The following is a 12,971-nucleotide window of genomic DNA, read 5'->3' on the forward strand; positions in this document are numbered from 1 at the left end:
CCCACGGGCCTTTCTGTGCCGTTCTGCATACTTGATTCTCATCCCCTCCTCTTCAAGAACAAATGAACTCCACCACGAACGTCTGGATCTCTGGTCTAGCCGGGGAGGGGGACATTGATGGCGGGGGTGGCAGATGCTGCACGGTGGGGTCTGGATGATCAGTGGGTGCCTGAGACAGGAGGGTGGAGCCAGGCCTTGTTGCAAGTGGCCCGAGAGTCACACCTGCTCCAGCCCCTCTCGGGCTTGAAGTTATAGCTGGAATGTGGCCCCAGAAACGCCCTCTGTGCAAATGCGTCTCCTCGGGGTTAAGTCAGGGTCAGTGTTGTAAAGTCACAGCTCAGGGCTGACTTGGGTACCTCTGCGTGGATTCTCATAAGCGCTTCTTGAAAATGCTTCCTTGTATCTAATTGGAGGCTGCCACTTGTTGTTTTGGAATATCTTGAGAATAGCATGAGAATATCTGGTAAGATCCATTTATCTGTGCACCCATCCATTCCCCAACAAATCCACCCTCCCTGAAACTGTCCTCCTGGCCACCCATCCATCCTTCCACCCCCATGCCCCCACCCACTCACTCATTCATCTGTCCATCAACCCACAAATCCCATCCCTCTCCCACTCACCTGTTCTCCCACCCACCCATCCATCCATCTATCCATCCGTCTGTCCATCTGTCCATCCATCTATCCAACCATTCATCCACCCACCCACCTATCTGTCTATCCATCCGTCCATCCATCCATCCATTCCATTCATCCATCCGTCCGTCCATCCATGCCTTTCTAATGTCAGGCACCGTGCTAGGCGGAAGTGGACCCAGGGTGAGAGAGTGGTCAAGCTGGTGGAAAGCTGGTCAGGGAGTGGTTTTGGGGGAACGCTCCACTTCTGGGTCCTGCAGTCACGTCTCAGCCTGGCCTGAGATTTCCTGTGATCAGTAGGGTGGGGGCCGGAACCTTCGGCAGTTGGGGTGACTGACGTTCGACTGACTTTGAAGAAACCAGAGCTCGGTTCCAGCACCCCGTCAACCACGTGGGATCTGGGTCGGCTTCCGGTTCTCCTGTATCGTGGGAGTGCTTTCCTGGCTGGAACCATGGCTGGGTCAGTGAGGGTCCCTCGTCTGCTGAGGGCCAGGGCGTCCTGATGGCCTGCAGCTCTCCCTGTGACCCGAAGACACACATCTGTCCTCCTTCCTTCTTGCCACATGATGCCCAGTGGGGGATGCCATTGTCATGGTGATACGAGGAAGCGGGGGAGAGCCACAGGGAGGAGGGGGAGCCCACCACAGAGAGGTCAGGCTGGGCTATGCCACGAGCTACCGCCATGAAGCCGCAGGTGATGGGGACCCCTGGTCTGGTGGGTCTGCCTTGGGACCTCAGACCCAGGGCCATGCAACTCTGTGACAGAGCTGGGCAGGACCCAGGCCTCCAGCTGCTGGCTCAGTGGGCTCCCCAGGCCCCCACCCCATGGAGCACAGTCCCCGAGCCTTGGTAGTGGAAGCTGCAGGGTCCAGGCATCCATCCCCACTGGACTGCCCTGCTGAGCACATCAGCCTGACCCCCAGCAAGGAGGCTGCCAGCCGGGTCTCCTGTGAGATCGTTAGTAACAGACTTCCTACCAGAACCCGTGCCCTGGGAGATGGGGAGATGAGATGGGGAGATGCTCGTTTCAACCAAAGGGGCGATTTTGTCTCCATGGAGGTGGTTAATTTGGGCCCATTGCTTTCGAACGAGCTGGCAGCTCCCTCCTCCTGGCAGCATTCACCCCCCTCCGGCCCCGTCCTCCTGGAGGCTGGCCTCTGTGCCCGGCGTGGGCTGCTTCAACCTAGTCGGGACCATGCACCCGTCTGCAGGTCCCTGCGGCAGAGGCAGAAGTGGGCGCTTGCACGTGGGTGTGCAGGGCACCCCGGGGAGCCCCGGAGAGTGTGTCGGAAGCCCATTTCCTTGAAGGGCTGCTGCATGGGCTCCCTGTGCTGGTGGTGGGCGTGGGGGGGCCAGGTGTGGGTATGGTGCCGACAGCGTGCCCTTCCCATTTCCACCCCAATCGCTTCTTTACCCAGAATGCGCTGTTCCGTTTGCGGACCTGCCCGTTTCCTCCAGTTTGTGAACTGGAATCTCATATCAGTCTCCAGATGAGATCCCAGTTCGGGGTGACAGAGCCGGTGGGCTCACCCACCCTCCCCGCGAGCACGTGCCGCGTGCAGGCGGGGCTGGGGCCGGTGCCGCGCCTGCATTCCTTCCCGTGAGCCCGGCTGCGCCCAGGGCTGTGTCACCTGCATCTCACGCCCTAACACTCCTCACCTGTACTGGCTGGCCCCCAGCACCTGGGCAGCGTGGGCTGGCTCCACCCCCTTTCCCAGGAGTCAGGCCCAGGTTCACTTTGCAGTAGTGACGGCTGCGGCCCGAGACCCCGCGTTTCCAGGGAGCCCCATTTTCCTCCTCGTGAGTTCCCCTCCCACGGATTCTGAGCTGCCGAGGTAGACGCCTGTCTGCAGGTGACGACCCTGCCACGCCGCCCTCCTCACACCAGCGGGAAGCTTTCTGACTCCTGGGCCCTTCTCTTACTCCTCCCAGATGCGTCTTTGGGGTGACAGAGTTTGCGGGGACCCTGGGCATCCCCCCAATACAGAACTGGGAGATTTTCATGGAAAATAAGGGTCTCAAGTCCAGATAAGTTTGGGGCTCACGGCCTACCCTCCCTGTCTCCTAAGGACAGGTTCCTGTGCTCCCCGCTGAGGGTGCCCAGGGGAGCCCACATCCCCGTGTCTGGGGTCCCCCTGGCGTGTGGAAGCAGGATAGTTGCACGGACGGAAGCTTCCTGCTGTCCCTGACCCGGTTCCCTCGTTTGCCAACAGGGATGCCGGGGCCTGGACAGAGGGACCGACTTCCGGTGTCCAGGGCCGAGCTGGGCGGCCCTGCGTCACACAGCCACATAATGTGCACCCCGTTTCCTTCCATGAGGGAGTGGACAGAAGCCCGCCTGCTCCTGCGCTCGCTCCGGGGGGCCCGTGGTGGACCACAGGCTGGGGGCTTGGCCAGGGCGGCGGTGCCACTGAGACCTGCTCACTCCCCTGACGTCTCCTCTCCCACAGGCCCTTCCCCTCGGAGGAGACCGCGGAGAATGACGATGACGTCTACCGCAGCCTGGAGGAACTGGCAGAGTAAGGAGGCAGGCGGGGGAGGGTGGGGAGCGGGGCTTCACGCGGGCCCCCTCGACGGGCGCTGGTCTCGGCTGTCTGCACGGGCCGTCCCCCTGGGGGGGGTGGTGTGGCTCCCCTGCCGGAAGGATGCGCGGTTCTTCACCCCCACATTCCAGGAGGCTCCCAGCGTGTCTGCTGGTGACGTGGCTGCGGCCCTCCTCCCCAGGCTCAGGCGTGACGAGGGCCGGCGTTTGCCGGGCTTCTCTGTCGAAGCTGCAGTGGGGCTGGGGAGGTGTCCTAGCTCGGCCCTTGGAGGCTTGCTGCGGATGGAGAGAGCTGGCGTCTCCGGAAGCTGAGGCCCCTGGAGCACAGCTTACAGGCAAAGGCAGATGGTGACTCCGGGTTGTCTCGTGGCCTGACACGGGCTGGGGCTGGGCCGAGGCCAGGCCACCTGAAGCCACTGGGGCGTCTCCCCTTCTCCCAAGGCCCCGTCTTTGCCTGCCCCGGGTCCCCCCGATTCCCCTCTCCGAGGATTTCTGGCACCATCTCGTGCAGCCTGGGTCCAGCTGCCCCTCCCCGGCCGTTTCTCCTTATGGTCCTGGAGCCCCCCAGGGACTGGCAGGAATCCCCGGGCGGCGGCTCTTCCAGAAGAGATGGTTGGGTTCTGCGCGGTCAGCTGTGGCCGGGGGTGGGGTCATGTGGCCTGCTGCTCGGAGAAGGGGCGGCGGGGTGGAGCTGGCAGGGCCGCCCTATCCTGCAGGGGGGTGGACCGAGGCCCGGGAGATGACGGGCTTGCCCAGGCCGTGGCGTGGTCCCACGTGGCTCCTGACCTGGCAGGCCCACGACCCTCTTCCCCGGATTCCTGCCCCTGGGGGCCTCTTTCCTGTCTTTGTTCCCGGATAAACGGCCGTTCCTTCTGGGAAGCCTCGTGGCCTCTCTCTCCTTCGTCTTACGGCACAGACTGGGAATGAGAATCATGATCAGAGTAAGAGCCGGGATCTGCTGCGCACTCGCTGTGTCAAAGCCCCCGGCTTGTTCCACGCCCCCGTCCAGGCTGCCTCTAGGACATGGGGCCTGGGCAGACATTCTCTGCAGGATCTCTATCCGTTTAAATAATTTGAGTCATTGAAAAATCAGCCTGTGGGCAGCAAGCTGGCGGCCCAACATTATGTGATCTTTGAGTGAAACACTCACTGGCCAGTGGGCATAGCTGCCACCAGCCCATCTTCCGGAAACTGGGCTGAGCCCAGTGTGAATGGTGGCGATCCTCGGGATACCTGGTCGACCCCATGTGGGTCCGAGGGTGGAGAGCACCCTGAGGGGGCAAATGGGGCCCAGGGTCCACACGAGTCCCAACCAGGGCCTGGGGCTCCCTACCTGGGTGCTACTGCCCAGTCCCAGGAATCAGAGGAGGACCTGGAAAATTTCGAGAAAGGTGCACTCCAACCCACGGGGCCTCCCGAGGTGCAGGGCTGAATGAGTGGCTGCCCACCTTCCCCTACCCCCCGTAAGGGGTGAGGAAACCTTGGCTCAGAGAGGCACGGCCGGAGGGAGGCCCCCAGGGGTCCCCACCCGTCTGCAGCCACCTTGCTGGCTGAGCTGCTGGAACTGCTTCCCGCCCGCCCTCCCGGCATTTTCCGCCTTGGAGAGCCTCTCCCTGTCTGCCGAGTCCGGGCCTAAGTGCCCCCCACTTTGGGAAGCCTGTCACCCTCCGTCCATCCGCCTGCCCAGCCAGCACCCTCAGTCACACCCCACGCATCACAGAGCACCCACACCCCTGTCTGGCCTTCGGGGTGTTTGTGGGGTGCACTGTGATAGACCGGAAGGTTCCCGAGGTCAGTCCCTGCATCTCCATGTCACCGCCCCCCCTCCAGCAGCTGGCACCCCGTGCCCGCGGCCTAACAGCCCATCCCAAGCGATAATGTTCATCTCCTTCTATCCCCCACTCCGCCCCACAGTCTCCTTGTGAGGGGTGTTCTAGGGGCGCCCCCGCTTTACAGATAAGGAAACTGAGGCCTCGGGAGGGAAGCTACGGGCCCACGTCACTCAGCGAGGGAGCGGCAGAGCTACCCTTTTATCCCGAGCCTGTACCCTCACCTCCCCACCATGCAAAGTCAGTGCCCCCCGCAGGGTCCGGGGAGCCCCTTGCCCAGTGCCGAGTGCCGGGCCCTGACCTGCCATTTCTCCCGAGTCACCCCCAAGCTGAGGCTGGGGGGTCTCTGCCCTCCTGAGACACGCATGAGGGGTCAGCAGAGGCTGAGGGTTCCAGGATGATGGGGCCCACGGTGCCCTCGTGCAGCTTCCTCTGTACCAGCCAGGCCCCCCGCTTAGCCCGTCCCAATGGCTCTTTCACGTTCAGTTTGGAGGATTCCTGGGCGGTGAGTTGGCCAGCGACCCCGGGTGCCCATTTTCCCTTTTCTCGGTCTATTCTGCATGTGTCTGACCTCTCACAGGATGGAATTCCTCTCGCATGGAGAAGCCAGTCTGGGGGATGCGCGGCTTTGCACACAGTTCAATAATATTATTCCATGACATTAAGAGTGAGCCTCCTTAATCCAATGAGTTCCTTATGACTGCAGTTACTGCAAACGTAAATCATACATTAATAGGGGAGGGGAATGAATTTGAGTCTTGAAGTTGCGGTTTGGTCCCAGAGGCTCCAGGTTAATAAATTTTTCATGCTTTTTTTCCCCCTTCTCCTTTTACTGAAAATCAAGATTTCTTAGCATCCTGTCTCTGCGGACTTGGGATTCATATTTATCCATTATGGCAATTTACAGGACACAAACAGAAATGTCATTTCTTCCCTGGCCTCCCCGGGGCAGGGAACGGGGCACTGGCCCGGATCTGAAGCCAGGCAGCGCCAGGGAGCCGGGGAGTGACGTGTCCAGCAGAACCGGCTAATTCTTTCCTTTGGGCTCTGGCCAGGTGTCAGAAAGGATGATCACCTCGCGTTTCTAAGGGGCCCCTCGACGCTCCGCAGCTGTTTGGGGAAAGGCGAGCCTGGTGGGGGGTCTGGGCACCAGTGGGGGACCGCCAGCTGTGCGTGGCCCCAAGAACGCCTTCGCCGTTCAGTCAGTCGATCAGTCATGTATTTGTTCAGCCACCAGCTGGTTACTGTGCGCTTTCTGGAAATTTAAAGCGCGGTCAGGGCAGCGGGAGTGGAGAGTGGGGAGCGTGCTGGGTTGCGAGGGGTGAGCGTGGGCATCGCTGGAGGAGAGATGTGGCTCTCCCGCGTGGGCCCCTCAGAATCCTCGCTAGAGGCGCCGTTCCTACCGGGCGTGTCTTCAGAGCCCCCCAGTGTCACCCCGGCGGGTCACTGAGGGCCCTGCAGCCTCAGCCCACGAGACGCCGCTCCACACTGAGAGCCCCCTTCCACCCACCTAAAGCAGGAGCACCGACCGGGCCGCGCAGGAGCCTCTGCCTTGTTCCCAGAGCAGCCAAGGGCGTCTCTGGGCAGACCTGGAGCCTCGGCCCTGGCGTGTCCTACCACGTGGGCTTTGGCAGGTTACCCAGTCTCTGCGCCCCGACTCCCCAGTGTGTAACACGCGGTGTCGGTCGTCAGCTACACTGCGGTAGCACAGCGCCCAGCGAGCACACCCTGAGCGCCCAGGCAGGGGAGGCGGTTCCCATCCTCCCGGTCTACCAAGGATGTGGCCTTTGTCTCCGGTTTCCAAATGGCCATGGCAGCGCCGTCCAGGAGAAACCATACATGAGCCGCCTGTGCGATTGTTAATTTTCTAGCAGCTGTACCAGAAAGAGAAAAAAGAAACAGGTGAAACGAATTTTAAGAATGTATTTTTACTGAACCCAGTGTGTCATCTAGTCCAACACGTGATCGTTAACGAAGCAGCTGACGCTCTCGTGCACAGTCCACTGGCCACGTTTGTGAGCGCGCAGCCACGTGTGGCTTAGGGGCCCCACGTGGGCAGCCCGGGTCTCGGATCCAGAGCAGCATTCCGGGGGCCAGCGCAGAGTCCCCTGCCTTTGAATGGATGATGCTGAGCTAAGATTATGCTCTCTAGCGCTCTAAGCTCACTTTTGAGATCCTTGAATAATGTATAATCAGGTAATAGAGCAGCTGGTTGAAAAAATTAATACAAAATAGTGCCACTTAAAAAACGCTTCATCAAGCAAACTGAGCCCCAAATGAGAGGCCTGTTTTTAAACTGCCCTGACGATCAGTACCTTGCATTTGCCTAATGGCTCGTCCCTCCCGCTACCCCTTGCTTCCTTCCAGGTGCTCCCGGGAACCTGGAGCTGCCCCCCTACCTTCTCATACCTGCCCGACTCCTGGGTGGGCCAGGGTTTAGGCATCTGCGCTGGGGGAGCCCCCCACCCAGGGGCTGAGAGTCAGATTTGCACACAGAAAAATGACACTCGTGAGACAGCTCACCACCGGAGTCCAGAGTGGGGCCGGGTGAATGCCAGCTCAGAAATCAGGGAAGGCTTCTCAGAAGAGGTGACCCCCGAGTCTTGGAGCCCAAGTGGGAAGCGGCTGAAGGGTGGGGCTGGCGTCCCAGTGGAAGGAGCAGCCTTGCCAAGGCCTGCCCCCGCAGAGGTGCGGCAGGTTTGAGACACCGCAAGGTGTTTGCAAGAAATCAGGATCATCGAAGCACCCTGGGACGCGCTGGGAAGGACCACCCTCCTCATACCCAGGAAGGCACGGCCTGCATCAGAAGGCCTGCAGAGACCCCCCAACTGGGTGTGCTTCAGTGCTGGGGGGCGCCCGGCGTGGAGGGGGTGCCTCAAGGCTATCCTTGCCGGCTGGAGAGAGAGCATCACGCAGGCCGAGGAACGGCAGGGGCGCGTCCGTCTCGGCCGCACATGGTGGCTTTCTGTCTTTCTCTGGGCCCATTCGATCCTTCTCGGCGCTCACTTCCCCCATCTCTAGAGTGAAAGCACCAGCCCAGATGCTACGTGGGGCACCTCGAGCTTGACGGAGCCACGGTTTCACGATCGAGGAGTCCGCTCCTCGACACCGGTTTCGCTTTCCTCGGAATTGAAGTGATTCTCAGGCTTAAACAAATGCGGTCGTGACACGGCAGGGAATGTAATTTATCCGTAAATGTATAGCTGCATGCTTTCCTACATCGTAAGATGACTTCGCAGCTTTAAAGGCGTCGTGTTAGCATCGTTGGGGTAATTTTTTAAGATGCATAAAATGTAGGAGTTTCCCCGAGTCGAAGCCGCTTTCAAGGGGCTTTTGGGCATCTTCTTGGAGCTGGTCTTCCTGGTCCCTGGGGAGCGAGGTGGGAGTGCACAGGTCTGGGGGTGGGGGGCTGCTTGCTGGGAGGGCAGAGGCCACGCCCCTCCTGCCGGCCCCCTACTCCAGGGGACGGGCAGCTGTCGCTCTGCCCGACTGTGACCCTCAGCCAAGGAGAGCCTATGCCCACCCCACCCGGTGACCTTGCCCGCCCACTGCTCCCAGCCACAAAGAAAGTTCCCTTACGTTCACGCCGCCTTGTGTGAAAGTCCAGTGTCCAGCAGGAGACCTGCACGTGTGGGGGACACCCAAGTGTGAGGCCTGGACGGGTCGCTGGGTTTGGGGGCGTCTCGTGTTTCTCCCAAAGGATTGCTTCTCCAAGGGGACAAGTTTGAAAGCAGACTACACAGAAACAGCCCCATTACAAACAAACCACAAAGCCCGCTTCATGTAGAACACAGACCCCACCATGGCCCAAGGGGGGTTGACAGTAAAGCCCCCCAAAGTGGCGGTGGCGGTGGCCGCCCTCCTCAGGCTGGTGGAGGGCCTGGCTGGACAGGGACGGGCAGGGTCCCCTGAGCCCTGGGCGCTGCGGAGGTCTCCCCCCTGCTCTGCAGCCTGCTTCCCCGGACCGGGCGCCCTGGCTCCGGGCTGCTGAGGTGGGGACAGCCATGCACAGGCAGGCCTAGGCTCTCCCATGGTCCTTGCTGGACAGGGCCATCCAGTCTGCCGTCCCAGCTGCCTCCCCTCTGGCCTTTAGGCCTTCATTTGTACAGTATGCACTTAGCGAGCGCCAGCTGTGTGCCTCCCTGTCGAGGGGCTCTCCATCCTCACGGGAAGTCTGGGAGGCCCGGCCCGGCTTTGGGACCGGCCAGGTGGAGGGAATGAATCCAGCGTCCACGGGGCACACGGGGGTCTGTCCCCACACTGAGCCCTGTGGCTGAGGGGCAGAGGGGATTTGAAGCAGGTCTGACTCAGAAGGCCACCTGCCTGACCACCCTCTCCGCCCCAGGGCTGTCTGGTAGGGCCCTGTGGTGACCTGGGCCCTGCAGTTCTCATTCTTACAACTCTTCTAAGCCCCACAGGAGCTATCCAGGCGGTGTCCACTGGGATCAGACCTCGACAGGCCAGGACACCTGGAGGGCTTCCCAGAGGAGGTGTTGCTGGAAGGGGATGGAAGGTGCATAGGATTTGCCAAAACGTGACTTAGGAAACCTGTCCCCGCCCCCACCAGGCCGGCCACTGCCTTATTTTGGGCTGGGGTCCTGGGAGAGCCTGGGTCTCAGCTGTGTCTGTTACTCAGGACCTGAGGGCTAGCCGTGCCGGCCCCAGATTCACCGTGTGTGTGCAGCCCAGTGGCTCTCCTGCCCCTGTGGCCTAGACCAGGTGCCCGATGCTCCCCCGCCCTCCCAGAGCTGGCTGCAGGACTGTCGTCTGGCCAGAGGGCAGCCCATCCTCACCCTGAGCGGTAAACAGGCTCGTAGCTCCCCCCTCTTCTAGTTACGGAGGCAGCCGGTGCAAATGACAGCCCCGGGCTCTGCGCCCCGCGGCTCTTAGGCTCCCTGCCCTGCCCTCCAGGGACATCTCGGCCCCTTGGTACCTGGGCCTGTGCAGTTTTGCAAGGTCCTGGCTGCTGTGGGGGCCCAGGGCTTCATCGAACTTGAAACCCTGACCTGCAGCACTTCAGGAAAGAAGCTTGTTCATTCTCTTGCTAGAGAGAGCACAGGGGCCCTTCTGAATGAATGCAGAGCAGATGCCCGGTTGCCACTCTGCCCTGGCTAAATATTTAAATTATGCAGGCCAGCAGATACGACACAGACTTAACATGAATTTTTATTTTTAATACCTAGTTAACCCCGGGTTCTTTCAGGACGAGGCTGTCACAGCGGTTCTGGGTCAGATTTAGCACAGTCTCTGTAGGGTGGGGAGGCCAGTGTGGAAGGATGTATGCATTCATTTTACTGTTTTCAAGAAGAGAGCAGGGACCAGCTGGGCTGTGGCCAGAAGTCTGTCTAATAAAGGCCTCTCCAAATCACTCTCCTGATACTGACTTCCAGGACCCCATGAGGATAGACTAGGCCCTTTTTACATTGTTTCCCATGTGTTCAATACAGATCTGACACACAGTGGCACTTAAGAAATACTCCCTTAAAAAATGAATAAGCACAACACGTTGGATTTAACGATAAAAAAACCTGTCATGTACATAATATCTGTTGTATTGGTTGCCAAACCCTTATTCCTCTTACATAACCCAGCCCAGAGGTCACCTCCAAGAAGCTGAATGAGGTGCCCCTTCCCCAGAAGATGACAACGTCCACCAGGATTATCTTTGTCACTGTGCTGTCGTTGTCTTCCTGCATTTGTCCCCCATGCCCCAGAGGAAAGCTCCCCACGAGGGTCATCCTCAAGGGAACAGAGCACAGAAAAGGCAGGTGACCTGAGCTGGGCCCCGCACACCATGGAGGCCCTGGACATCTGCTGCTCTTATATTAAGGATCCAAGCGTGGTTCCGGGTGCCGTGCAGTGGGTCCCCCTGAGCGCCAGGCCCGGTGCTTGAGTTTTGCCCTGTTATCTCAGCCTTCCGGACCTGCAAGGTGGGTGGCCCCGCCCCCATTTTGTAGTTGGGGAAATTAAGGCTCCGCGTGGGTAAGTGATTGGCCTGCGGTCGCACAGCACACTTTACATGACAAAGGAGCCAGCTGCTGCTTGGCTAGGACAGTCCTCTGGGCCTCATCCTTGTGACCGAGTCTGGCTCACGGCGGGAAGACTCTTCTGCTTAGAAAGAGTCCCTGGAAAAGGGTGAGTTATGGCCGGAAGCACACTGCCGGGCGAGCCGGGCCGCCTCTGGGAATCTGGTAGCCGCCTCTTTCTCCAGGTGCGCCCCTAAATGGCTTTACAACCTTGGGGGACCATCTTGCCCTCTCTGGGCCCTGCTTTCCCCATCTGTAGGGAGAGCAGCCCCTCTCTCGACTGTTGGGGGGAGGGTCCGCTGACCCTCCCTAGTGTTAGCAGCGCCTTATCTGTCTGTCTGTCCCCACGTGCAGCCCATCCAGCCGACAGCTGGCTTCTCCGGGCCCTCTGAAGCCCCCTCTCCCTGCCGCCCGGACTGCATGGTGTGGACGGAGGTCGGGAGATGTCAGGTTTGGTTTCCTAGTAACAGTTTAACGGTGATTTGGGATCCTGCTTCCCAGCATCAGACAGCCTGGGGCCAGAGTGCGTATCGCATCTGTCAGTAGCCATATTTTATGTCCGTCATAAACATAGAGGCTCGCCAGAGGCAGAAAGTGGAGAGTTTGTTGGCTTTTCTTTGATTTTCCATAGGCGGCGGGGGGCTCTTCTGAGCAGCTGACTTTCTGTACCAGAATTGGAACAGGCAGGCGAGGCTTCTGGGGCGGGGGGCGCGGGCCGTGGGGTCTCGGCGGGAGGGGAGCTTTCTGCCGTCTCCGGAGGGCAGCAGGCCACGCTCGGGCCCTCCTGGAGGATCTCAGGCCATTGTCAGGACCAGAATTATTTGGGGGATTTAGCATCTGTCAGCTCAGCTGCTGCCGGAAAGCAGCGGGAGTGAAAGGGTGAGGGGAGAGGAGGCCAGCAGGGAGGTCTCTGTCCCGGAACGTGGGCTTGGGGCTGGGGAGGCCGTGGCGTCCAGCTGAAGGGAGAGCCGAGGTCTCGCGGTGGTGTGGGCTTGGCCGGGAGGCTCATCTGTGAGCAGGCATGCACGTCCCCACCGTGGTCCCGGACTCCCCCGCTCACATCGTCCTCCGCTCTCTCCTGGACAACTGGACAGAGAAGGGCGATCTCTGAAACCTACCAAGGACAAATCAGTGCTGACACCCGGCTCCCAACTGTCTAGTCTGATGCGTTTCAGAACATCCGAGGTATTTAATGCTGCTGGTGTCTGTTTATCGAGCATGGACCCCTGAGCTAAGTATCGTCTCATTGACCCTCCCCTCTCACCCACGGGGTGGTGGGCGACGGTCACTTACTGAGCACCTACTGTATGCTGGGCCTCTGCTGGTCATCTCCTTTGAGGCTGGTCCTTCCAATGACCCTACCGGGGGGTTGGCCTTATTCTCAGTTTGCAGATGGGGAGACTGAGGCTTAGGTTCTCCTGCCCAGAGTTGCAGAGCCAGACACTGGCAGGGCTGAGAATCCATCTCGGACTCGCCTGACTGCTTCCCCCCACGGGGGTCACTTTTGGGAGAGTCAGGTTCCCACCACGAGAGCCCCCGGCCTGAGCTGAAGGAGAAGGGGACCCACCAGCCCTGCGGTCCAGCATTGACCGAGCACGGTTACGTACACAGATGGCTCCAGCACGGCGGGGACGTGCAGTTTCTCCATGAAACGCAGCCTCTGATAACTTGAAACCCCAAGACAAGGCTCTGTTGGTCCAAGTGATGATGGGAAAAGAACCAGGGTGTAGCCGAGACAACCTGCCATGATGGAATCCCGCTGGGGTGACTCAGAGGCTCTTTCGGGTTTTTTCAGGGCCTTGGGGTCCTTTTCAGTGACTGTGGGAGGTTGGGCTGGGGTTTGGGGTGAGTGCACCAGGCCCAGATGGGGGTACAGACTCCTTGCCTCTCTGCCGTGGGATGGTGTGCCGGGGTTGCTGGGGGCTGGCTCCGGTTC

At 60.2% G+C, this 12,971-nt stretch overlaps 1 protein-coding gene across 13 annotated transcripts in view; it reads left to right on the forward strand.

Moving 5' to 3' along the window:
* VAV2 (vav guanine nucleotide exchange factor 2) overlaps positions 1-12,971 on the forward strand; it is a 179,712-nt gene that overhangs the window by 114,642 nt on the left and 52,099 nt on the right. For 12 of the 13 annotated variants that reach the window (XM_089913958.1, XM_089913959.1, XM_089913963.1 and 9 more), the window contains one exon: positions 3,089-3,157. The exons of the other annotated variant lie outside the window; for it this stretch is intronic. In XM_089913958.1, the coding sequence (XP_089770084.1) occupies positions 3,089-3,157 (69 nt within the window). The remainder of the gene's footprint in view (positions 1-3,088; positions 3,158-12,971) is intronic. 13 annotated transcript variants of the gene reach the window in all.

This window comes from Delphinapterus leucas, chromosome 6, assembly GCF_059928025.1.
Source record: "Delphinapterus leucas isolate spDelLeu-1000000601 "Yukka" chromosome 6, BTC_Dleu_Yukka2, whole genome shotgun sequence".
In the NCBI taxonomy this organism is placed as follows: domain Eukaryota; kingdom Metazoa; phylum Chordata; class Mammalia; order Artiodactyla; family Monodontidae; genus Delphinapterus; species Delphinapterus leucas.